This window comes from Trachurus trachurus (assembly GCF_905171665.1).
Source record: "Trachurus trachurus genome assembly, chromosome: 11".
NCBI classification, from domain to species: Eukaryota; Metazoa; Chordata; class Actinopteri; order Carangiformes; family Carangidae; genus Trachurus; species Trachurus trachurus.
The window spans coordinates 11,099,041-11,126,138 of NC_139904.1; the positions used below are offsets into that span (position 1 = coordinate 11,099,041).

Genomic DNA, 27,098 nt, shown 5'->3' on the forward strand with positions numbered 1-27,098 from the left:
AGCTTGGATATCCTCGTCGGCGAGCAGCGGTGATATCCTCCCGTAACAGCGGCCGGCAGCGGCGATTTCCTTCCTCTGCGGTGGCAAGCAGCAGCGTCAAGCTCTTGCTCAAGCTCTTACTGTAGCGGTCCCCGGTCAATCATTATGGTTTTTGCTTTACAAGTATGAGACGTCTGTAGATTTTGTTGGTTTAATAGCGTTCCATCGTTAACATCCATCCATACCGTAAGAGCTGTTATAAACACAAAATATACACAAATAAATATCTATAGAATCACACAAATACAACACAATCACAATCACTACAAAGTCAGAAGAGTAAATAAAAGATACCTTGTTGCCATTTTGACGGGGCGCTCAAAAATATTTACATTAATATGCAAAGTACACTCCTTGTTTCCTTTTCGTGTCTCTGCTCCGTTTACCGTTAGCCTACTGTAGCCTACCTCCGTAGTTATGACAACAATCTGAACATTCGAAATTACAAAATAGAATTATGATGGTGATAGCCTACTACTAATGATAACAATATTAAACAATTATGAATTATAAATAAAACCATATAGACTATGTTTACATGTCTTTTACAATCCAGATTACCTCTCTTGTTTTACTATATTTTTGGGGCTCTTTATTGCTGTTAAAGCAGAAGTAGGCGATCTGGTCGTTTTGGCTAACATCCTGTCAGCCGATGGAGTTAGCAGTCCCCGCCCTCGTCCCTACGTCACCACATTCACGCGCATCCCTTGGCTGCACACACAGAGAGGACCGCCCCTTTATGCCGTTCTCTCTCCTCATTGGATAAAGGTTGTAGGATACAAGGAAAGTTTTCTCCTCGGCTTACAGCAGAGCAGAGTGACTGACAGACCCGTGTTTCAGACCAAACACTCTATGTAAGTGATTGCTGTCAGAAGCTATAACTATTTAAGACTTATATTAACGCAAATATTCCGCTTACTTCTGCTTTAACTTAACAAAATAAAATGTATTGTAGACTGATCGGTCAATTGTAAAACATTTATTTATTTACGTAAATGTGGTGATTTCAGAACGTAGCCCAGAGGCAGCCCTGCTCACTTTTCATTCAAACAAATGAAAATGATTCGGTTCGAATCCCGCTCTCTCCCAGTCTGAGGGGAGGAATACATTAAAAATTCATAGAAAATATTCAAATATAATTCAAATATAATAAAAAGATGTGTGTGTGTGTGTGTGCAAGCTTAGATCTGTTCTACACAGATTCTGGGTCAATAGATCTCATGACCGCAGAGTTATTGAGCCATAGCTATAGTGCTCATTTACAGTATAAAATACATTAACAATTCATCAAAATGTATTTTATACTGTAAATATGAGTATTATGTCATGTGACCTATTGGCTCAAAATCAACACATGACGGTAGAGCTAAGCTTGTTCTGACACACACCTCTTTTTTATTGCATTTGAACACATTTAATATTTTAAAATGTATTTTACTGTAAATATGAGCATTATAGCTCAATAACTCCCAGGTCATGTGACCTATTGGCTCAGAATCAGTGTAGGACAGTAGATCTAAACCTGCTCTTTTTATTGCATTTCAACACATTTAGTATTTTTTTTAATGAATTTTTAATATATTTTATACTGTAAATATGAGCATTATAGCTCAATAACTCCCTAGTGTATCAGGCTTAAGTTAGTGCTGGCTTTCCCACTTGCTCCTGTGCGTTTGCCATAAATTCTGTAATAAGGGCGCACTTAAAATGTTAGACGGCTGGCGTGACCGCAGTAGTAATGGCGCATTTTATTGTCAGTAACGGTGATGGCGTTATAACGGGGAAACAGTAGCGTAACATTTTTGATTACTCATTAATGACAAAAGTAGCGCCATTAGTAATGTTATTTTACAATGTTTATATTCCCATGATCTCTCTTTCTCTCTCTCTCTCTCTGTGTGTGTGTGTGTGTGTGTGTGTGCCTTTCCTCTGATTCAGTGTGTCAACGTTGAGGTTTTATGACGCTGTGATGAAACATTTCCTTCTTTAATGCTGCGGTCTTTCCTGTGGAAACACACGCACGTACGCACATTGTTGACTTTACTGTGTAACTTTCATTTCAAGCACAAACACTGAACTGAACTGAACTCACCTGCCTGACACACACACACACACACACACACACACACACACAGAGGTGTAATAGAGTCTAAGATAAACTGCCCGATGACATAATAATAAACCTTCACTACATGTTTCTGTAAATGGCTTTATATTAGGATGTAGGAAAGAGCAAATAATAGTCCATACCAGGCATTCAGACAGCTCAACACTGTGTGTGAGTGCATGTGTGTGCGTGTGTGTGTGTGTGAGGGGGCGGTGATGATTCAGAAGTCAGATTTCTCACAGGAACAGCCTCTTCACTAGAAGCAGAAGCACATTGCAGTTGGCCGGTGAGGACAGATTTCTAGTTGTGGTCTGACGGAGCCACACAGACACAGCGTTCAGACCTTGATGCTGGATGGTTTTATTTATTTATTTATTTTACTCCCTGTGACTTTACCGGCTGCTTCCTCTTTTTTTTTTTTTTGTTCGTTCGTTCGTTTGTTTTGTTTTGTTTTTGAATCCGTCGCTGTGAGAAGATTCAGCTGCCACAGTAACAATGTCCAGAGTGACCAATCTGTCCAAACTGCGTCAGGAGAGGATGAGGGAGATCAACCTGCGGGTGAGTCGTCGTCGTCGTCGGTCTTTTAAAAAAACGAACAACCTCCACCCACCGACCACCACCACTGATCTGAGGCTTCACTCTCTCACTCTCCAGCTGCATTGTTTCACTTCCTGTGTCTGTTTCTGCCACTTCCCTATACTCTCTCTCTCTCTGTCACTGCGTGTCAGTCAAAGCCGTAGCGTGACACACACGGGGGCCGCTGTCTTCTGCAGGAGCCCGGGCCCCTCGCTCCGAGCCGAGGGCCCCGAAACCGCTGCACTGGGTTTTTTTTTTTTAAATCAGGGTGAAGCCTCCAGGATGATGCCGCATGTATCTGTAAATGTAGGTGGTGTGAATGTGTGTGTGTATGTGTAGAAGTGTGTGTATTTGTGTGTGTGTGTTTGTACACAGTGTGCTCAACAGTGCTGGATATTTGAGAATAGCAACTGTTGCCATAGAAATGGCAGTGGGGGTGTGTGTGTGTGTATGTGTGTGATTTACTGCCTTCTTTGAGACTGTTGCCGGCCTCAAAAAATGTTTCTAGTGTTCGCTCGTGTGGATTATTATGTAATCAGATGGATTTCATTTACATCTCATATATATGACCAGCAGCTTTCTCACTTCTCCATCCGCTGCTCGACCCGACCCTCCGCCACCGCCGCCCCCACGGATTTTCACACAAACATATTTAACGCAGAGTTTATAGCAGATGTGAGCAGCACCGACCATTTTGCAGTGCAGCTTTAAAAAACAAGCAGAGAGCAAAGTGACCGACACTTGACCTCTGACCTCTGAGAGCAAACTTGTGTTATGTTTTTTGTATTTTGTGCAATTTTATTTTGTGTAGCCCTACCTTGTAGCAAAACAGAAGTGAGAGATGAGGAGGGTGTCTGAAACGAGGGTGTGGTTGTTGTGTGAAGCGTAAATACCGGTTAACCTCTATCTGCTTCCGGTGAACCACCCAACTCTACAACAGTCCACATCAGTTGCGCTCATTTGCATATAGATACAGTTTGAATCAGGTTGCTGTTGTGAAATCAGTCGGCTTCGACCTGGGAAAAACCACAAATGACATGAATTTGAATAAAACACCCTCTAAAGATGAAAAGAAAACACTGACGTAGTAAGATTGTCGCACATGCAGGATCATTAGTTAAAAAAAAGAGATCCTTTACAGCTGCAAAAAAGATTTAACAGTGAAAAAAAAAATTCAGCTGTTTCCATGGAGACAGGTTGTTTGCTGGCATTCGCTTGTGGTACCTGGTGTCACTTTTGGGAGGCAGATTAACGTCAAAGAAGCTGTTATCTCATCCTCCACTGGATGTGAAACACCTCGACTGCACCTGACGATGAGCTGGAGAGTGGAGCGGCCCGACTCTTAAAACGCTGCTGGTGAAATCTGTGATGTTTGTTTTCATACATGAGTAACGATAAGGTACCTTTAGGTTTTTTGCTTTACCCCTCTTGTTTTGGTCTTTTGTGCATAAGTTTAATTGACTTTGAGTTGATTCATGAGTATCAGACTGAGGTTGAGGGGGAGACCTGGCAGACCTGAGTGAACATTTTAAAGACAGTTTGAAGGGGAATTATGCAAGTCGGTGGCTTTTTTGCTCCTTTGCTGTCGTAAAAACTCACAGCTAACCATCCTCCCTCGCCCCCCGGCCAGGTGAGTTTGTTTTTAACGAGGCTGGAGAGAAGGCCTTTGATGGAGCGATGTCTACTGAGGTGGGCAATGTTAACAAGAGGTTACGGGTTATCAGGTGTGTTTGTGTCGTAGTGTCGTAATAAGCGGTCCATGTTTCTCACAAGACGAGAGCTGGGACTCCGGGTCGGAGACACTGATCTCACAAGATTGGTTTTCGGCCCAGGCTGAAGGCAGAGAGCCTCCATTCTCCCCAACAATAACAAGTTATTAACCATCACAATTAGTCCGAAGCTGTTTAATTAATGTGCAAATCTTGCATACTTCCTCTTTAAGTAGAAGATGTGAGGTTGTTCTGAGCAACTGGAGACCTTAAAGAGACCCTGAGGAGTTTGCTTTTGGTTATAAAAGAGTCTCTTATTAATGTTGATGAATCTACATTACCCAGTTGTTAATGGGTCCATTTACGATAAATATATATTTTTGTCTTTATAGTTATTTTGATATTATTATTCAGTGGTCATCTCGCCCAGCATTTCCCACTTTCGGTTTCCTCGGACGCTGCCCGGCGGGTCATGGGAATAACACCGCCGGATCGCTATTTGGCATCGTTTATGGCCGGAGCTACGACGGTATCTGATCGTCTTCGAACCTCCGACTTTCATTCTTGATTTATGAAAACATTCTTTGTAAATGTTTTCTCTTTCGTCCGTCTTGCGCCGGTGCAAGAATTTCACTGTGCACGCGGAGATTCATGGGAAATGTAGTGTTTCGCTTTCCGAAACTCCTCATAGTCCCTTTAACATGGACGTATATAAAAATCTAGACACAAAGAAATGTATGCAGCTGACCCCTGGATGTGATGTGGACTGTGCCGAGCTTGACCTGGTGAAGAGTCGGTCACACTCACACAACAATAAGCAGAACAGACGAGGTGATTAGCCGGTTGAAATTGTGTTGAAATCTGGCCCTGAACCAGAAGTCATCTGATCACAGGATGAGGTTGTTTTGAACAAGCTCAGGGAAAATCTGAAGGAGCTTTCATGAACCGTCTGCGATAGGACCTGGAAACGCCCCGTCAGAAATGGACGTTGTTACTTTTCCAGACCTTCGCTGTAAGTCTCAGCACAGATGGATGTGATCTGCTCAGTCATGGAGGAGTAAAGGCCTGAGGAGCTGCTGCTCACTTTCACTGCAGGATACATCGACCGGTGGTGAGCAAACATTAAAAATAGTCCAGTTTTATTACGGCTGCTTCAGGCAGAGTCTCCTCCTCTATGCAGAGGAAGAGTCATCGCCGACCGTCCACGACCACAGACCTCACACACACACGTACACACTGACACACACACACACCTGGTGGAGATGTTGAGAGTGTGTGCAAGGCAAGGCAAGGCGCCCAGACACACAGCCTGCCTGCATCTGTATTTAAAGTTTTCTCTTTCCCGGTGTCAGTACACGTGTGTCAGCGATATGTCGGTCAGGATGGCTAAACTTAAATTACCCAGGGTACCGTGCTGCCCCCTGAGGAGTCGATCTGGGTTAATGAGCCACGTCAGCCCCAAGTTAAACTCCGGTTTCCAGTTGTCCTCAAATCTCTCACACAGGAGCGGAGCTGGACCGACCACCTCGGGCCTGTGGAGGGGGAGGGTGGAGGTGGAGATGGACAGGGACCAAGCGGATCTGTTTCCGTCCTGTGACTTATTTCTTCTGTCCTTTATTCTGAAGCCTGGTTTATTGTGTTGTGGACGGCACGGTGGTGCAGTGTGAAGCTTCATAGCAAGAAGGTTCTGTGTTCAGTTCCTCCCTTCTAGGTGGAGTTCAGAATCATAAAACCTTTATTGTCCCCTGCAAAAAGCAGTGGAAATTCTTCTTTGACGTGCATAAAAGAAGCATAAGTTAAGAAAAACACATACGACATAACATAAAATAAACAGGGCCTGTGAATATTCTCATTTGTGCAGGTCATAGTTATCTCAAGGAAATTTTAAATCGAATGCAACTGGACAAATAACCAAGTCCAGTTGCATTGGATTTAAAATTTCTTTGAGATAATTGCGATTTAAAATTTCCTTGAGATAAAATAAACAGCGGATAGATACAGAATAGCACAGATAAATACAGAGTAAGACCTTAAAAGAACATTAAAGGATTTCATAGTGAGTTGTTGGTGATGTTGATGGCGGATGAGATGAATGATTTTTTCACTAAGTTTGTTACATGTTTCTCAAGTTTAGTTTATTTGTCATATACATTGAAAAGTACAATGTACAATCAATGCAATGACATGCAAAATAGTGCAATAACAACAGTAACAACATATGATAAAAAAACAATGGCAAAATAAAAAACGATAGCAATATACAATAAAAAGCCTCAATAAATCAATCAATCAAGCAAGTCCACAGCTTCCACAATCATTTAAAAGCTACTGTTCAGTACTCTGACCATCTGGGGGTAAAAACTCTCTCTGTCTGCATAGTCCAAAGACCTGCACAATATGACTCTTAACTGCCTGTGGGTGTGAGTGTGTGTTGCTCGTCTCTAAGCTGTCGTCAGAACATCTTCACCCAGGTGAGGGCGGTGGCAGGAGGAGCAGGAAACAGAGTGGATGCAGCTGTGTATTTATGACATTCAGTTCTTATTTTAACTGGAATAATGAGTTTTAATATAGAAGACAGGAACAAGAGAAAAGGAACAGGAGAGGGGAGAAAAAGAACGTGGTGGAGTTTATCTGCAGCTCTCGGCTCACACAGGAGAGAGGTGGAGGTGACCAGGTCCAGATCGCAGCAGCAGCTTCCTTTACAAACATGTGGACTGAGAGATCACTGCTGCTCTCTGCATGTGTGTGTGTGTGTGTGTGTGTGTGTGTGTGTGTGTGTGTGTGTGTTTGTACCAGAGAAAGACTTGACCTGTCTTTTCTCTGAGCTCAAACCAACGAGTAAAAGCCAAGCCAACTTTTAGAGGTAGTTAGCTTCTTATAGCTAGGCCAGAGGTGCTGACATTACAGTAAAGGTTGGGTTGGAGATCTTATTCTGGATCATTTTTTTACTAATCTGCTAGAAATCCTCCTAAAGCAGAAGTAAGCGGAATATTTGTGTTAATATAAGTCTTAAATAGTTATATCTTCCGACAGCAATCACTTATATAGAGTGTTTGGTCTGAAACACGGGTCTGTCAGTCACCCTGCTCTGCTGTAAGCCGAGGAGAAAACTTTCCTTGTATCCTACAACCTTTATCCAATGAGGAGAGAGAACGGCATAAAGGGGCGGTCCTCTCTGTGTGTGCAGCCAAGGGATGCGCGTGAATGTGGTGACGTAGGGACGAGGGCGGGGACTGCTAACTCCATCGGCTGACAAGAAGTTAGCCAAAACGACCGGATCGCTTACTTCTGCTTTAACACCCGATTGCAACTGAGTAAATAAAGGCTTTTTCAGAAAAATCCCTTGCCTGGGGAACGAACAAGCCTCAAAAAACACCATCCAATCACGTACAATGTCACAGTGTAGTCACTTGTGCACATGCACGATCAGAGTCTTCACCGAAAGCCACACTCCAGTTTGGTGGGTGGCAATATAGCTCTGGCAATGTGCGTTCTTCACCCACATCCGCTGAAAGATGAGGTGTCTTTACTCATGTCTGCTGAAAGGTGAAGACGTGGCTTCAGAGATAAGTCTGAGGAAAGGGGCTGGGACTTTTTACTTGTGTATTTTCAAAATGTTGCCTGATAGAACCGATTTTCCAGGATCTCCAACCCGGCTGCCTTTAATGTGTGAAGTGTGATGTGTTGCTGTGTAAATCAATACAAGTCCTCGTCTTGAGAGTGCGCCGGCCAGTCAACTAAAGATACTGAAGTGCAATGCACCAGGTGGGAGCCTATACCTCCCTGTTACAAGTCAGTGAAACATCAAAATGATTTTAAAACTATAATTACAGGGTAAAATAATCCAATGGTGTTGCTGTGTAAATAATTAGGGAGCTAAGTATAAACAGAGTTTAACTGTCAATGAGAGTTGGTGCCACAACAGCCTCTCTGACTACAATACAGGTCATTCATTCACAGCAACATCAACAACATTGTTCCATAATGAACCTGGTGTCACTTCATAATAAAACATTTATATTTTTAAATAATTCACAAGTGGGTTATTGATTTGGATGTTGAAACTGATACAGAGTCAGACTCACTATTTGGTAAGATACAGTTAATGCTTAATGGTGTTACTTATGAGTCACTTACCAATTATAGCCTTCCTGTAAAGTGTGAAACATGTCATCATTTATTATTGACGACTCTAATGTTAAGGGTGTTTAAGTAAAGGAAGTGAGTCATCTTTCCAAGTAGTGAGCTTGCATCAATGTATGAAAACTGTGTTATAACTTGTTTATAACGCCTTATTTATGTTTTATAAAGTTTTAGCAATGACTAAATCTAATCATATGAATGTCATGAGAAGCAGGAGGCTGCAGAAATCTGTCCTCTCTCACTTCTGCTTTTACTTTTTACTGGGATCTTGTGATCATCACGAGAGCTTCTCCTTTTCTGAGGCGCAGCCGCTGACAAAACAGCACAAACATCACAGAGTGAGGAGGCTGGATTTTTACTTACTGTCAACATGAGGAAGAGCAACAGCGGCCAGAGCAACAATGATTGGGTTTAAAAGTCAAATGTCGAATAATACTTATACTTGTGTAACTTTGTTTAGTGAGGAAGACCGTGGTCCGTCACAATAGTTTTATCATTTTAACCAACTTTAATGGCACAACATTTTCACAGTGTTGCCAAAATTACAATCATTCAGTATATTTTTGTATAGTTTTTATGAGGCTGTTTTCTGTTTTGTCAGAAGGTCATGACATATTTAATATTTTTGTGTTTATTGCATCAAGACAAGTTGTTCTGTTTCCATACTTTTCCCTATTGTCACATTGTGTTGTATTTTGTTCCAATTTTATGAGTAGAACTTATTTTCTTTATTAACAAAGGCCTCTGCTTCCCTCTTAACGCTACAAGAAGAGGGTTTAGCTTTAAGCACTTTACATTCATGGGTATATAACTTGTCCAGTAAAATGCTTACGGTGCAAAGGAGAAATCTAGTTCTTTTCTGTGACCCAGACTTTTGGCCTTTATGTACCAAAATGACATATTTTCAGTCTGGTTTTAGGGCTTTACATAGCTCAGGACCTGCTACAGCTCACCAATGACCTCCTTTTAGCAGCCACCAGAGAGAGAGAGAGAGAGAGAGAGAGAATCTCTGTTTTATTTTGAAATCTCTTAAAAAGGATTTTTATATACAGTATATAATTAGAGCTGTTTTAATGCTTCAATCTTTAGAAAATGTGATTAGGACATTTTAAATGTTTATTAATAGACAGTATTTGCCAGGAACTATATCTACATGCATATTTATATCATTACATTTTACTATTAATGATCTGTTTATCCAGCAGCTTCAGCAGAAAGTTGAATACATCAATAGAAACAACTACATCACAGGGTTTTAATTGATTATTTATAATTTATTTATTGATAGAAATGCATCTCAGTCAGTATTCCCAGAAGCGCTTGCAGCAGGGTCGAGGTGCAGTGGCGGCGACCCCCTCTCAGTCCCAGATGAAAACATCCTGACGAACCAGTTCTTCACCTTGCTCCTGCTCTGGCTCGTCTCCTCCGCCCCCTGCGCCCACTCCTGCTCCGTCCTCTGCAGGAACTGTTGCGCCTCCCGCTCCGTAGCCTCCAGCTGCGCCTGGAGCGTCATCACCTTGTGACGTAGCTCTCTCAACGTCTCCTCGTTGTCCTCCCACATCTCAGACATGTTGGTTTCGGATATTTTCTTCACCTTCTCCTCCTCCTCTTTCTCAGACACCTTTTCAAGAGGAGCCTCCTTGTTTCTGGCCGCTTCCTCCTCCTCCTCCACCTCCTTCTTTTCCTCCTTGTGGTCCTTCTCCTTGACCCACAGACCACAGAGGTCTTCTCCATCTCCTTGAGGCTGCATGGCTCTTTGCGTTGTTTGCTGCTGCTGCTGCAGTTGGTTACGGGCCTGCTCAAGCTTGCAGGTGAGCTCCCTGTTGACCGCCGCCTGCACGCCCAGCTTGGTGGCGGAGAGCGTGTGGACCTCCCTCAGCTGATGAAGGAGACGCTGGTTGTCGCCGAGCATCGCTTTGACAACTCGTCTGGCCTCATCGTTGCCTTCGTGCACCTGGGTTTTGAGGTCCTTGATGATTTTCATGCTGGTGTGAAGGTTGCTGGACGTCTCTCTGTGCTCCTTCCTGGCCTGAAGCAGCTTCTCCCTCAGAGTAGTCACCTCCTCGCTGAGGTCGTGGGGTTCCCAATGCGTTTTCCCGTGAAAGCGGTCGAGGACGCCGCCCAGGGTGTTGATTCTGGTTTTCAAATAGGCTCTGCAACTCGGGTCGGACTCCATGTGCAGCTTGGTCCAGGCGGACTCAATGTTTCGTCTGATGGACGCCTCCAAAGTGTCCATGTAGGCCTTGACGTTAGCGTCCCGACTCATGGTTGCCGTCTGTGTCTCTGTCTCTTGGAGGTCACGCAGCGAACGGAAGTGGTAAATGTGACTGAGCGGAATGTGTCTCGGTTCAGAATCTTGACGACATCATAGGTAGTTGTTTGTGATGTCATCATGATCTCAGTAGAATGTTTCATGGTTACCAGGGGAACGGCACATGCAACTTCAGATTATCCTCCAAGACTACCCGTATGCAGGGACAAGAGCGCCGCCATTAGCTCAGCTGATCCATACCGGAAGTCACGACCGGAAGTTGCTCTTCTTCGTGTGTATCATTTCTCAGATAAAAAAAACAACTCAGTAACTCAAATGGTCCATGATAAAATATTTTTTTTCCAGCGGATATCTTAGTTACAACATGATTGAGCTAACTATTTTTTTGCATGGATCGTTTATTATCGTTATTGAGTTATTAAAAAACGCTGCTAACGGCTAGCGGCTAGCGCCGCTCCTGCTGACAGCAGACCAGGAGAGAGAGAGAGAAAAAGGAAATGAAATGTCTTTGGTGGGTGCTTTGGTTGGGTTTAGGCAATGAAGAAAGGAGTTGGTTAGTAAAAAGACCAGGTAGAGGCTAGACAGGCCAGAGAGAGAGAGGGGGTTCTTAGAATAACATGTTATAACATGAAAATATGAAATAACACGAAGAAAAGCAACTTCCGGTCGTGACTTCCGGTATGGATGAGCTGAGCTAATGGCGGCGCCCTTGTCCCTGCACACGGTCCCTCTCTTATCCCCTGGGTATGAAATAATAATCAATATAATAAATAGTAATAATTAAATGGTCCATCCCTTTGATGGCAGTAGAGATAAAGGCTTTCTGACTTTCCAACCTGTCCAAGATCGCTGCATCTTACATGACCATTCTTTAAAAAAAAAAATTATACTCATTTTTTTTCTTCAAATATTTTTATTCATAATTATGACAGATTTAAAGGGATAGTTCAACATTTTGGCAAATTGGCCCATTGCCATAATCCCTATAGTTTTAGGAGTAGGTTCGTTACCTTTATTTGTCGGTGCAAGCTTTTGTTAGAACGGCGGAGCAGAGCCGCGAGCTACTCAGAGCTACGCTACAGAGGCTAATGGGATTTCTTGGTTTCCCTCATCAAACTCATCAAATAGTCCTAAAACTATAGGGATTATGGCAATGGACCAATTTGCCAAAATGTTCAACTATCCCTTTAAGGTTTATAGCCTACACATATTTTGGTAACTCTCTAATTTACAGGCCGCTAATTACGTGAAATATAAGAAATAACAAGTAGTCTAATTCCGTCATCATGTCTAGAAATAGCCTAGAGATAACAGTCAATTTCATGGTAATGTCGAGAAAAATAGCCAAGCCATAATGATTGATTGCGTAGAAATATCTCAGAAATAATGGTCATTTGCAAGGACTTGGTGGAGAAACATTCTGGCCCCAACAAATTCAAAGCATGAAAAGCATAGTTTTGCCTCTATGAAAAACATGACATTACTATGAAATTGGCTGTTATTTCTTGGCTATTTCTTGACATTATCACGTAATTAGCAGCCTGTAAATTAAAGGGTTATACCGTCAGGTCAGATGTTCAGTTTCAGCAATACACTGTTGTACTATAATGATCATGGTGCTATTTATACTGTGCTAGTGTAATGTTAGAATTCAAACTTTATTCAGACACTGAATGGCGGTAGTGATATACTGTCAAGATATTGTTGCCATAGAAACAAAACCCACATGCAGCACTTTCGCTCCTCAGAAATCTCTAGGCTGCTTTTTATTTTTTTTAATTTTTTTTTTTAAACAAAAGTGTGAATCCAGATGAATCCAGGTCTGGCTCATTGCTGCTGAGACACTGAGACAAAAATGTGATAAAAATAGCGGCAGTTCTGTCTCATGTTTTCCCTGGGTGACTGATATGACACTGGACTTAACATTATAAAACATCCCACACAGAACAGAACATAATTATTACACTGTTGCACTATTGGATGGATATATTGAAGTATATTGATTGTTTTCCACTTTCTAACTCCTTCATGTAACTATACTGTTGCTTTTGCGTCGTTTGTCAGAGGCCTTTGGTGCTGTAATTATTATTATTTGTAATAATAACTACATTGTTTAAACAAAGTACAAAGTATCATTATTGTTATATGATCAAGAATTAAACAGCACATGCCTTTGTGGTCAGTTTTGGAGATGCTGATATGAAGAAGCTGAGTGATGAGCTGCTGTGGAAACATCTGTTTTAGCCACTTTACAAAACTGTGCAAAGAAGAAAGAGACATAGACGAGTTTTAAGTGTTTGAATGTGTCCCTGTGATGTCACCGCGGCCGACATCCGTACCCCCACCTCTGCTGCAGCTCATCCACTGTCTCACATGTTGTTTCTTTTTTTTCCTTCCCCCCCAGAATAAAGAGAGAGAGCGCATGAGGGAGCGGGAGAAGGCGGCGCGGGAGAGGGAGGCCCGTTACAGCAACGGCCACCTCTTCACCTCCCTCACCGTGTCGGGAACGACTCTGTGCACGGCGTGCAACAAGAGCATCACGGCCAAGGAGGCGCTGAGCTGCCCCAGTCAGTACCACCGCACTACACCGCCGCCCTGCAGCTGCACTCACTCACAGCAAACTATGTGCATCTCACACTTTACTGTCTTTATTTTTATTCCCAGCATGCAATGTCACCATCCACAACCGCTGTCGAGACACCCTGCCAAACTGCGCCAAAATGAAGCAGAGGGTAAGACACACACACACACACCAACTATAGGCTATTGATTGCAGATAGGCCACATATTGTTGTCATGGTAAGGATTTGTGTTGTTCTTTCATGTCAATTTAATTAAATTACACTTGACTATTCTGACACTATTCAACAGTGTTCAAATTGTTATTCTAAACAAACACCTGTACAGATGTGCAGGTACAGTGCAGAGAATTATAGTATGATACAAATTACTTTATTCATCTGCAAAAGAAACTTGATTTGTCACATCTGCCATCTGCAAAAGAATTAAAAGTAAAATCTATGTTAAATAATAATAACTGTTAGTAAAATGGGTAACACTTTACTTGAATACGGGTTCATAAAACTGACATAACACTGTCATAACCATGACATAACACCTGTCATAAACATCAGTGAATACTTATGACAGCTGTCGTTAAGTGTCATTCGGTAAGTTATGTCACTTTTGATGCAAAGTTGACATTGTTTGAGATGTACGTGTTATGAGAACTTGACATAATTTAAACATTTTGGCAATTAGGTCTGCTATGATAGGTTATGTTGTCTTTATGTCAAGTTCTCATAACAAGGACATCTCAAACAATGTCAACTTTGCATCAAAAGTGACATAACTTACCGAATGACACTTAACGACAGCTGTCATAAGTATTCATTGATGTTTATGACAGGTGTCATGTCATGGTTATGACAGTATTAAGTCAATCTTATGAACCCGTATTCAAGTAAAGTGTTACCGTAAAATCTTTGTTTACTGCCAAACTCCACTATAGATGGTTATAACTGAAACTAAAGCTGAAGCTGAGGCTCCTGGTCCTTGAAAGACTACATAGTGACAGACTCTTACCTGAAGCCTTACTCTGTGTATTGTATTGTTGAGTTTTATGCATTTTAAATGTTCATCAGCTCAAGCCTTAGACGCTGTGATAGCCATCGGTCATGCTTTGTACTTTGTTGATTCAAAATCTGTGAGAATCAGTGTCGAGTCTTCAATTTTTAACATGGATGTGGTCTTTAAATCAGACTGAGATAGGTCCTGATGTTCGACGTACACATCTACTATGAACATGGATAAGTATTAGCTGCTCCACATCGTCAGTAATGTGACAGTTTAACACACTGAAGAGTCTGGAAAAGAGGCTGTGAGTTGTTGAACCAGTGGATGGATTGAAGTGTGACCTGCTGTTTTGTGTCTGGTGTGAACGCAGCAGCAGAAGACAGTCCTACTGAGGAACAACTCCTCCCTGCAGAACGTCTCCATGCGCACAAAAAGTGAGAATGAACTCACACACACACTCAATACATTCAAACTCATCTCCCTCCTCCTGCTGCTCCAGCTCATCATTATTCTCCTCCTCCTCTTCTTCCTCCTTCATCATCTCTACCACCTGCAGCAGGGATGCGTGAACGTCCGACGTCGGCCATCTACCCCTCCGACAGCTTCCGACAGTCTCTGCTGGGGTCCCGCCGTGGTCGCTCCGGCCTCTCGCTGTCCAAGAGCGTGTCCACCAACAACATCTCAGGGTGAGATGAGCTTTCATTGGCCTCTGGTTCTGGAGCTGAACTCTGAACTCAGAAGATATGTAGATATATGAGTAAAGTAATCACAAGATAATTCAGCATCAAGACGCTGTGTAACGTCACATAGTCTCATATATGATCTGCAGTACCAGGACGCACCACTAGAGGGAGTCCATGACAAACACCAGTCACTGTGTTGCCTCAGACTTCCACTTTAGATCTGTGAGGCGCCTTTAAGTCAGAGAGAAAACAGACACAGATACGACTGAACTTTAATTTCGCTCAGATGAAGTTACATTTGTCCTCATTTCATTTTGCTTCCATTGTTCCCTAATGTCTCTTTCTCTCTGCAGGAACCTGAATGATGACTCCCCCCTGGGGCTGCGCAGGATCCTGTCCCAGTCCACAGACTCCCTGAGCTTCAGGAACAGAGCCATGTCGGTGGAGTCTCTGAACGACGACGGTACCAGAGCTTTTCCCCCACTATTAAACATCACACAGGAGTTCAGAGTCACCTTAGACCTTCACCCTCAAACATCCAGTTTTCATTTTTTATTTAAGATCTGTGAATCTGACTGACATTTAACATTTATAAAACAAAGCTGAACTAACTGTAAAATCTGATTAATCTCATAAAAGATTCAATTTCCATTATAGAACAAATAGAAATCAATCTGGATTGATTCTCAGTCATTGTCATTTTTGTTTTTGTTTTGATTGTAACCAATAAAACATATTTAAATGAACCATTTTCATTTAAACTGTAGAAAATAGAAACGATAAAGAGATGTTTCATCTTCCACTTCAGATAATTGTAGGCAGTAGAGTACAAGACCCCATACACACACCTGCTCAGCTGTCAATCAAACAATTGCCCCACCCCCTCATAGGATAGGAAAACATTATAAATACACATAATAATCACTTTAACATGATTTTAATGATTCTTCAACCTGTCATGCAGCTGTACAAATGAAATGAACAAAATTCTCAGTCTGATCTTTCATGTCGGTGGCTCTCTCTGGTCCAGGAGACGTTTACTACACCTCGGTGCTGGAGGAGATCGAGCTGGAGGGCCAGGAGTTTAAGGCGGACTCGTGGAGCATGGCGGTGGACTGCAGCTACCTGCAGACGCATCGCAAGAATGTCATCAAGAGGCAGGACGTCATCTACGGTGAGAGGAGCATTATATCATCAAGTGTCTGGAAGATAAACAGATTATAGTTCAGGGCAGCTCGGCTCATGGTGTGTGTGTGTGTGTGTGTGTGTGTGTGTGTGTGTGTGTGTGTGTGTGTGTCAGAGCTGATTCAGACGGAGCTGCACCACATGCGGACCCTCCACATCATGGAGAGGGTGTTCAGGCAGGGCATGCTGGAGGAGCTGCAGATGGAGCTCAGCACCGTTCACGCCTTGTTCCCCTGCCTGGACCAGCTGATCCGGATACACTCGCACTTCCTGGCGCAGCTGCTGCTGCGGCGCAACAGCAGCCTGCAGCCCGGCTCCAGCTACAACTTCACCATCCACCAGCTGGGAGACATACTGCTGGAGCAGGTGACCGCCCGGCCGCCGAGCTGCACCAACAGTCACACACACACAGAGGATACACATTCAAATTCAAATCTTTATTGTCATATGCACCGAAGACAGCGTCACACGGTACAATGAAATTCTTACTCTGTGATGATACCTCCGGCAACATTAAAAAAAAGCAAGTAATAATAAAAACAACACTAGTTTAAATGACAATAATGAATAAATAAATAGTGCAAGAGCAGTAATAAATAATGCAAAACAATAAAACAAGATGCAAGTGCAAATGCAGCTAAAGTATCATAGGGCAATCTGCAGAGGTAGGGGGCAGGGGCAGTTGGTGGGTTTTGTTTAGGAATCTGACAGCTTGGGGGAAAAAGCTGTCTTTCAGCCTGGTTGTTCTGGCTGCTAGGCTCCTATATCTTTTCCCACATCTGTCTCACATCATGTTGCTGACTCCTAGTCCAACCGTGTGTGTGTGTGTGTGTCAGTTCTCAGGCCAGTGTGCAGATGACATGAGGAAGACCTACGCTGAGTTCTGCAGCCGCCACTTGAAGGCAGTGAAGCTGTACAAGGAGCTGCTGTCCAGAGACAAGAGGTTCCAGTGTTTCATCCGGGTGAGTGTGTGAACAGGAGGTCAACTCTCCCAGCTGTGGTTGATTGTGAGTTTTAAAGACCTCCTCTGCTGAAAAGCAACTGTTTAATTTTGTTAAATTCAATGTGATGCCATTTATTTATTATGACTGATGAACCAGACGCTCTGTTAAAGGGGAACTCTGTGAAGTTCGGTCGCTTTTTTAGCTGTTTTGCTAACCCTCCTCCTGGCCATGTGCATTTGTTTACAACAAAGCTGGCGAGAAATCAATCAATGGAGTTGTAGATAACATTATATATCATATACTGATGTTACAACGTGTATATTTATGTAGTTTAATCATGTCATAAACAAGAGATTACGGGTTATCGGGCGCGTTTATGTCATGGTGCTGCAGAGACAAAAGCAGGGACACCTGGGTGGTGGCCGCGATCTTGCAAAGTTGGTTTTCAGCCAAGAGACGCACTAACTGACACACACGTGGTAGACAGAGAGCTTCCGTTCTCCCTTGTAACAAGTTAATCCATTTATTAAACCATCACAATTACTCCAAAACTGTTTAATTAAGGTAAAAATGTGGCATAGTTACGCTACAAATCCTGCATAGTTCCTCTTTAAAACTCTACAGGTTCAGTTCAACCCTTGGAGTTATAGTTTTGGTTATTTCACATGGGGTTGTCAATATCGATATTGATGTGTAATCTGTGTGTGTGTGTGTGTGTGTCTCTGGTCAGCGGGTGACTCGAGGACCCCTGCTGCGTTGTCATGGCGTTCAGGAGTGCATCTTGTTGGTGACTCAGCGGATCTCCAAATATCCTGTCCTCGTTCAGCGCATTCTGGACAACACCACCGGTGAGCACACTCATCATCATCATCGTCAGCATCATCATCAGCATCATCAGCCCACTTCCTGTTCAACAGTGATGGAGGAAAAATAAAAACACGTTTGTTGATCCAGATCCAGTTCTACAGGATCAGATCTGTGAGGATCAGCAGAGCCCAGTCACCGAGGAAACTGTGACTGACTTTGAATCTGTTTTCTGTCGTATATAACGGTCTGGATGTTGTTTGTTTCTCTTCCAGAGGATGAGGAGGAGGCTTCTTCTGTGGCCCAGGCTCACACCATGGTCAGAGAGCTGCTCAGTTCGATAGACCAACAGGTACTGGACATCTGTCGGAGCAGCCCCGACCCTCAGAGCCACTGAAGCTCAGTCCTTCAGCCTGAGCTTTAATATTAGGAGATTTAGTGCTATAAATAAGTTAAAATTTAAAAAATCTAAACAGGTCTCAGACTTCTCATCAAACAAAACCAGTCTCATTTATTGTAATTTTTGTTTTTGTTCCATTGTTACCTATAAAACCTGTTTTAAAGGAGCCATTTTTCCTTTAAACTGTAGAAAATATAAATGAAAAAATAATGCTGCCTCAAATATTAAAGAGATGTTTCATCTTTCACTTCTGGTAATTGTAGTGGAGTACAAGACCCTTTACTCACACAGGCTTTAAGAGCAGCCAGTCCACTGAGACAGCCCTGTTCTAGTCATCCTGAGCCATGTACTGTACCTTATATCTAACAACAGGAGGATTAATTTCTGGTTTGAACAGAAGGAGTGTTGTCGACCCAACAGATGACATGATTTAAATAAAAATGCTAAAATGACTCGAGCTCATTCCTGCTCATTAATCATCTGTCTGTCTTCACGCCGGTCGGCAGATGGAGGAGCTGGAAAAAACTCATCGGATGCAGGAGATCCAGGCCAAGCTGGACCCCCGGGCCGAGGCCAGAGTGAGGGACGGGGGACTCTTCAGGCCTGGAGAGCTGCTTCGCCGGAGACTCGTCCACGATGGGACCCTTTTCTGGAAGACCCCAGGGTCCCGGCTCAAAGGTACACAACACCGTGGCCGCAGTAGAGTGTGTGTAACTAATGAGTGAATAATAATAACTTTGATCAGTAAATGGCCATATTGTTTTTTTTGGGAAATAGTGACCTCTGGTGTCACTGTTTAACGACACAACTTAGATGTGGTCAAGCCTATTTATGAAATAGAATCAACTCCTTAGTTTAAAATTTGTCTTAAATGATGTGTTGAGTATTGGCTGAAAAGCGTTTATTGGGGTCAGACAGACCTTGACCTTTGACCTTAAACCATCAAAATCTAATGGGTTTGTGCATGAGTCGCTGTTTCTTCCAAATTTAAAAGGGGTCCCTTCTGTTGTTTTGGAGATTTGGCGTTCTACAAAGCCAAAATAACCTTATTTTATTATCTCATAGTGTGGTGAATGTGCAGGTCACAACTTGCCCACCAGAGCATTTAGGAGTTGTTGGATTGTGTATTTGATGAGTTTGATGAGGGAAACCAAGAAATCCCATGAGCCTCCGTAGCATAGCTCTGAGCAGCTTGCAGCTCTGCTCCGCCGTTCTAAAAATAGCTTGCACCGACAATTAAAGGTAATGAACCCACGGTACTGCTATGACTATACAGTAGCTAGGGATTATGGCAATGGGCCAATTTGCCAAAATGTTGAACTATCCCTTTAACCCTCGGTCTGTGTTGCTGAAAGTAGAACCAGAGATGTTGTGGAGAAAGACAACAACATGACTCTGTATTGATCTGTGGTTCTTTATTTGTGTGTGTGTGTGTGTGTGTGTGTGTGTGTGTGTGTGTGTGTGTGTGTGTGTGTGTGTGTAGATATCCAGGTAATACTGATGACAGACATCCTGGTGTTTCTGCAGGAGAAGGACCAGCGGTACATCTTCCCCAGTCTGGTAAGAAAAAGTTCACAGACGACACAGGTGATATTTTTCAAAATAACTCGAAAACAGCTGTTTATCTCCTGCCTCCTTCCGTGTTTCTAATAACAAACAATCCACCTGTGCGTGCGGTCCAGGACAAGTCTCCAGTCCTGTCCCTCCAGAACCTGATAGTCAGGGACATAGCCAATCAGGAGCGAGGGATGTTCCTCATCAGCGACTCGTCTCCTCCTGAGATGTACGAGTTCCACGCTGCCTCCAAGGAGGACAAGAACATCTGGATACGCCACATCCAGCGCACCGTCAGCAAGTAGGCAAACACACACACACACACACACACACACACACACACACACACACACACACACACACACACACACACACACACACACACACACACACACACACACACACACACACACACACACAGGGACTTGAATAACAGTGTTATTGGAGTGTAAACACAGTGTAATGACTTCACTGACAAGAGGATTTGTGTGTCTGTGCCTCGGTGTGTTCAGGTGCCCTTCGAGAGAGGAGTTCCCCCTCATAGAGAGTGAACACAGGGCCCATCAGAGGAGGCTCAAAGGTCAGGACACATCACATCACTTTCTCCTCTAGGTTGTTCTTCATTTGCCTTAGTCTTAAAGGGGTAGTTCAACATTTTGGGCAAATTTGCCAAAGGTTGATTACCTTTAATTATTGGTGCATGTTGTTTTGAGATCAGCGGGGCAGAGACGTGAGCTGCTCAGTGAACACAATGGAGGTGAACGGTACAGGTCCCCTGTCCCTCATCAATCTCATCAAATACACAATCCAACAACTCCAAAACGCTCTGGTGGACAAATTGTGACCTGCACATTCACCACGCTATAAAATAATTTTGTAACATTACAACACACAAAGCAAATACTCAGAACTACTTGCGCTTTTGAAATCACTCCGCCCAGCAGCCGTGTCTGGGATGTAGTTCCGGCTTCATTTACCTCTAAAACAACTCCGTCTGTAATGTTACATTATTATTTCATAGTGTGGTGAATGTGCAGGTCACAACTTGTCCACCAGAGCGTTTTGGAGTTGCTGGATTGTGTGTTTGATGAGGGACAGGGGACCTGTACCATTCACCTCCACTGTGTTCACTGAACCTACTGCTATGACTACAGGGATTATGGCGATAGGAGAATTAGCCAAAATGTTGAACTATCCCTTTAAGTCAGACGATTGACTGAATAACTCTCGCCGTCTCCCAGCCGACCTCCAGCACAAGGACCGGGAGATGCTGGAGCTCCTGCAGGAGAGAGTGACTCTGTTCTGTGAGCTGGCGGAGGTCACCTGCGGTCAGGACGGGCTGCAGCCGCCCATCACCCGCTACCTGTTCAGGGCCGACACCCCCCAGGCGCCGCGGGCTGAGAAACTGCTGCTGGACGCCACAGCTGAAGGTAACACACCAAGGCTCTGTCCTAATGATCCAAACTGCAAAGTACGACACTTCACACACATGTGCATCAGCGTGTGTCTCTACATACATGTAATCCCTTCACAATTGTCCTTAAAATAACACTGCACCACTGACTTAAGACACGTTGTTTGAAGACCAACACACGTGTGTTTGCAGGGTGCATGATGGGAACACGACAACTGTGTGGGCCTGAAACTGGCAGAGACACTTCTGTTATTTTTTGTTTTGCGTTCCCACATTTTTATTATTATATTAAGATTAAGCTTTATTCTTATTGATTCCAGTTTGGGGAAATGAGTGTGTTAAACCAGCTGGCAAATAACACACAATAGAAACAGAAAATAAGAGAAAACACAATTTTGAATAACAAATATGAAGTAATGGTATGTTCAAATGAGTATGGAAAAGTGCACAGTGGTGAGATGATGTCCAGTGGTGAATCTGTGTGTAATAGCTATCTTGCTTTTATATTGCACACTAGGCTAGCCTTGTACTGTACTGTCTCTATTTTATTTATTGTCCCGTTATTGTTTGTACTGGACTGCGTTTTAAACTGTCTGGGTGGGCGAGACACCTGAATTTCCCTACAGGGATTAATAAAGTATTCTTTGATTTGATTTTGATTAATCAATCAATCAATAAATGCATGAATCTATGTGCAGATATTTTAGAAACTGATGAGTATTTATTCAATAGTTCCGTGACAGAAGTAAGCTGCTTTAAAGTCTCTTGCAGTAGGCAGGAAGGATTGTTTTGTTCATAATGGTTGTCAGTTGTTGTGTGTTTAACATGCAGCCATGAACCCTGACCTCTCTCTCTCTCTCTCTCTCTCTCTCTCTCTCTCTCTCTCTCTCTCTCTCTCTCTCTCTCTGTCCACAGTGGACAGACTGAGTGAGCTCCTCCTGGGCTCCAGTGTCGACATCCCTCTGCTGTGTCATCACAACCACATGGAGGTGGAGACCAGTGAGTCTCTGCAGCAGCACATCCATTAACAACAGTGACCAACCATCCAGTAGAGTAGAGCACACACAAACACAGTAGAAACACAGTAAAAACACAACCACACCTCCTCCTCCTCTGCAGTAACAGAGTCAGTCAGCGGCTGCTCTGATGTTGTTTGATGCTCTGTCGTCTCTGCTCAGGTCATCAGGATCTGCTGGTCAACGGATCTCATGACGTCTGTACAGCAAAGGTGAAATTAGATGAGGTCACACTTCCTGTTGTTCATGTTTTTCCAATAGACTTCATCATCATCTCCTCTTCTCTGTTTTTATCTCCTGTAGGACTGCATGAGGAATCAGGACAAACCTTCATCCATGGTAAGTCGGGGGGTGAAGGTTTCTTTCTATGTGTCAAAGTCAAAGTATCTTTATTGTCCCAAAACAGGGAAAATTGGTTTACAGCCAGAAAGATGCTGCACACAGAGACATTCAACACAATACAATGGGAGTGGAAGTTTGTACAAGCCTTCCGGGCTTCGTTCCCTCCTTGCACTGTTTTTTTTTTAACTTGTGCTAAATAAATAAATCATAAATCATAAATCATAAATCCTACACAGATGCACAGGAACAGATAACATGTAATATATCATGGGCAGATTAAAATAACCTATTGTAAGGATAAACTATGATTAATAAGTGTCGGTAATATAGGGCTGGGCGATATATCGATATAAAAAATATATCGATATATTTTTTAATGGGATATGGAATTTGACCATATCGCATATATCGATATAGTTCAAATTTGCGCTGTGATCCTTGCTCCATTCAGGCTGCTGATCTGGAGCTCCCTGCACTGCTCGCCGCGCTCCGCTCCGTCCCTCCTCTAACTATTTTATCATGCTTATCAGACCGCTGCTTCACCAGCTGACCGAGAGGAACGCACCGAGTCCACGTCGACCTCGTTGCCGTTAACGAGCCGAGCCGAGCCGCTGCTCTAGAGGCTCAGTCAGCTGCTGTAGCACAGCTGTTAGCTGTTAGCCGTTAGCTGTTATTAGCCGTTAGCCATTAGCACGTCGTCCCCTGCAGCAGCGTCAGAGCTCCAGACCTCTGTGAGCCGCGGTGCTTTCACCAGATTCAGCTCGTAAGGTTCGCGTTTACCCCATGGATCTATGATAATATAATACATCCATGGTTTACACACGTTTGTTTTCACTCTGGTCCAAACCGTGGATCCGTGAGTGTCACGTGACGTTTCCATGACGACTGACCGGAAAAGACGTGGGGCACGTCACGTGACTCCAGGTTAAAAAAAAAAATCTCTGAGAAATAACTCTGACACAAGGCAGTTGTTGTTTTTTAGTTTTTAGTGCAGACAATTGATAGTTTTTTTTTATTTCAAGAGTGCCTTTCTATAAGACTCTGCTATAGCTGGTGTTTATGTTACAGAAATGTCTTATAATAAATTATACATGATAATGACAATATTTTCAAATTTCCAGCCAACTTTTAACATTGATCTTAGAAGAGGCCTTATGGAATCACGCCTTCTAAAATCCATTACTCCATTACTTTGATTTCAAGAAAGGTACTCTTGTCAGGCAGTATTTATGTTTATATTTTGTTATTTGAGCAACTGAACATTTGTTCACATTGTTCAGTGAAATAGCCGGTTTCAATAAAACTACCTGTGACTTGTCATATTTGGCTTTAACTTTGACTGAACATTTGCTCTCACTTTGCGGAAAAATATCGGGATATATATATCGTATATCGATATTCAGACAAAATATATCGGGATATGACTTTTGGTCCATATCGCCCAGCCCTACGGTAATATATAAATAAATAAGCAGCATGGAGCATAAAGTGCAGATGCAAGGTGTGTGTGTGTGTGTGTGTGTGTGTGTGTGTGTGTGTGTGTGTGTGTGTAATTAATGTGCTGCCTGTGTGTAACAGGAGATCTGTCAGAGGCTGGTGAATCTCAGTGTTTACCTCCATGCCCTCCAGGTGAGTAGATCTCTGTTTTCTCATTTCTGTATATGACATTTAAATTTAAAGTCATATATAACAATTCTATAAAACCTATTATATTAACATTAATATCCAGGGCATATAAATCTGTATGTTTATGTATTTGTGCTAATATTGTAGACATGTTATTTGAATATACCTCGATCCCAAAACCTGTCATATTTCAAATTAATATATATGTATGTAGATAATAGATATTGGATATGTGTGTGTAATATCAGTGACATCATTCTTGCTATAGGGGTGTATTTACATTTTTTACATTTACGTTTGGCTCCAGTCAGAGTCTTTACTCTGGATGGATTTTGTCCTTGAACTCATTTCAGCTTGTAAAATCTTTAAAACTGGATCTTCTATCATGTCCTTAAGGGCGCCGTCATCAAACAAGACTCCATCTTGGAGCTGCTGCTACAGGACGCCATGATGCCAACCGCAGGGGGCACGTGGCGCCCCCACTGGCGGGACGGTGGGAATCGGGAGGCCAGCGTGGGGTCGACCATCGGGGAGCTGGCTCTTCTACAGCGGCAGCACAGCCTGCTGCAGGAGGAGCTGCTGAGGCTGCGCGACACCGAGAGCCGCCTCAAGGACAGCGAGAGGGCGCGGGCCAAGCTGGAGAAGCAGGTCCGACACATGAAGGTCTGCGGCGGGAACACGCCGGGGGAGCAGGAGCCTCAGGTAAGAACATCTGCAGCTGCTCAGCAACATCTGCAGCTGCTTGACATTATGGAGACACATCCGGAGTTTCAGTCTCCAGTTGTTGGAGCTTCATAAGAAACGATCACTACCACTTCTCATTCAGGCCGATCATAGTTACTGATTAAAACATGTGAACACTAAACAGTTATCAGGAAGAAAGGCGACATAAAATGACGAGCAGGAAAAATCAAAGCTCCGTTACCTAGTAACCAGAAGATTCTTTGCAGCAACTTAAAGGGTCATCAAAACGCTTTTGGACGGATTTTCATATAATGGCGGCGGATAGAGTTCACTTTTGAATCATCTAAAACACACACTATGAAACATCCAAATACCTCCATACTGCTCGTCTGTACTGACCCAAGTGTCCTGAAGCCGCCACATGAAAAAGTTGTTTGAAAAAAAAAAGTGATCTCTGTTTTTAGCCTTGTTGTAGCAGTAGCTCCCAGTGGCTGTGCGAGATTTGCTTGAAGATGTTCTTCCGTGTTTCCAATAGTTTACAACGACGAACATCTCACAGCAAATCTTGCGCATGTGCGACCAAACATCAACACAGCCACTGGGAGCTACTGCTACAACAAGGATAAAAACAGAGATCAAATTATTTTTTTTCGAACTTTTTCATGTGGTGGCTTCAGGACACTTGTGTCGGTACAGACGAGCAGTATGGAGGTATTTGGATGTTTCATAGTGTGTGTTTTGGACGATTCAAAAGTGAACTCTATCCACCGCCATTATATGAAAATCCGTTGCCAGCCGGACCCCCCCTGGAACTCCTAAAGTGTTTTGATGACTCTGAAACCCTTCCTTGGCATGACAGAGAGTAGAAAATTGGTGTGAATTATCGATTTTGGGTGAAGTATCCCTTTAACATCTAAACACTACACTAACGGAAGACAACACAACATATTTCTATTTCAAAATAAAAGCATTTTAATGTTTACCCTAAGTGTAGAAAGAAATATTTACAACAGTAGTGAGGAGGGTTCATGATGCCTTCAGGGTCTCAACAGGCTCTTTCCTCTTGTCGTTGTTGTTCTTGCAGCCTGCGTCTCTGCAACCGGGGAGTAATGACGCCCTACGGGCCAGACAGGAGCACGTCCACCAATCAGATGATCTACAGGACGACAGCGATCTGGAGGTAGACGTGACGTCAGACGATGACGATGGGTCGGCATCAGAAAGCTCCAAAGGTCAGCACGAGAACAACTGGAAAGAAAAAGAAAAAAGATTTACACTGAACTGGTTCGAGGAGGCAGTTTAGTCCCAAATCAAACCAGTTACTTCCTGGACTGACTCTGGATCTGTTTCCTGTCTTTCAGACCTTCAGGACATCCCAGAGGAGATCTGAGCCTCGTCCTCTGCTGATCAGCTGTAATTGTAACTTTACTGATTGACTCCAACGATGTCCTCATATTTATTAAGCTGCTTTGCTTTTTGCCTTGTGACAAGTGAGCTGTTTTTATTCTTCAGTTTTATTTGGATTTCTCTTATTTAATGTCATCATCGGACTGGAAAACAGCTGGAAGACGTGAGTCTATTAGATGTGAGGGTGAGACCGGACGAACATTAGTAGGAATGATGGTCAAGGCTCCTTTAGTCTCATAGTCTCCCAGACTTCACATGCAGCAGCAGCAACAGTGGTTTGAAAAGAGTATTTTTTTTCATGTCTGTGACACATAGAAACTACAGTGGAAGCGCTACGATGTGAACATGGCATCATCATCGGTCGACTTTTTCTGCCAGAGACAAAAATAGACCTGGTCCAAAAATATGAGTGTAGTTTGTTTATTGGAATAAAAACTGTCCTCATCAAACAACAACCTAATAAACAGCAGGGCGGCTGACACTCACAGCACAGACAGGTTCGATCCCAGTGTCCACACTCAGGCTTTGAGACAAATTCCCACTAAGTCCATGACGGCTTAGTGCTGTCTCACTGTGTCCTCAGACATTTTAAGTTAACCATTTTCTGTACATCTGCA

At 43.1% G+C, this 27,098-nt stretch overlaps 1 protein-coding gene across 2 annotated transcripts; it reads left to right on the top strand.

Moving 5' to 3' along the window:
* Positions 1-2,463: 2,463 nt before the first annotated feature.
* arhgef2a (Rho guanine nucleotide exchange factor (GEF) 2a) lies at positions 2,464-26,867 on the top strand. Of its 2 annotated transcripts, none has more exons than XM_083981768.1 (23): positions 2,464-2,704; positions 13,251-13,413; positions 13,511-13,578; positions 14,793-14,856; positions 14,979-15,108; positions 15,459-15,568; positions 16,136-16,279; positions 16,406-16,656; positions 17,127-17,252; positions 17,965-18,082; positions 18,314-18,390; positions 18,945-19,116; positions 19,922-19,998; positions 20,121-20,293; positions 20,505-20,572; positions 21,234-21,422; positions 22,322-22,405; positions 22,585-22,634; positions 22,726-22,761; positions 24,343-24,393; positions 24,787-25,092; positions 26,159-26,306; positions 26,436-26,867. In XM_083981768.1, the coding sequence occupies exons 1-23, from the start codon at positions 2,642-2,644 to the stop codon at positions 26,462-26,464; spliced, it is 2,697 nt and encodes an 898-aa protein (XP_083837894.1). In that variant the 5' UTR covers positions 2,464-2,641; the 3' UTR covers positions 26,465-26,867. The 2 variants fall into 2 exon arrangements, with proteins under 2 accessions (XP_083837894.1, XP_083837895.1); XM_083981769.1 differs by having other exon boundaries at positions 14,982-15,108.
* The last annotated feature ends 231 nt before the right edge of the window (positions 26,868-27,098 follow it).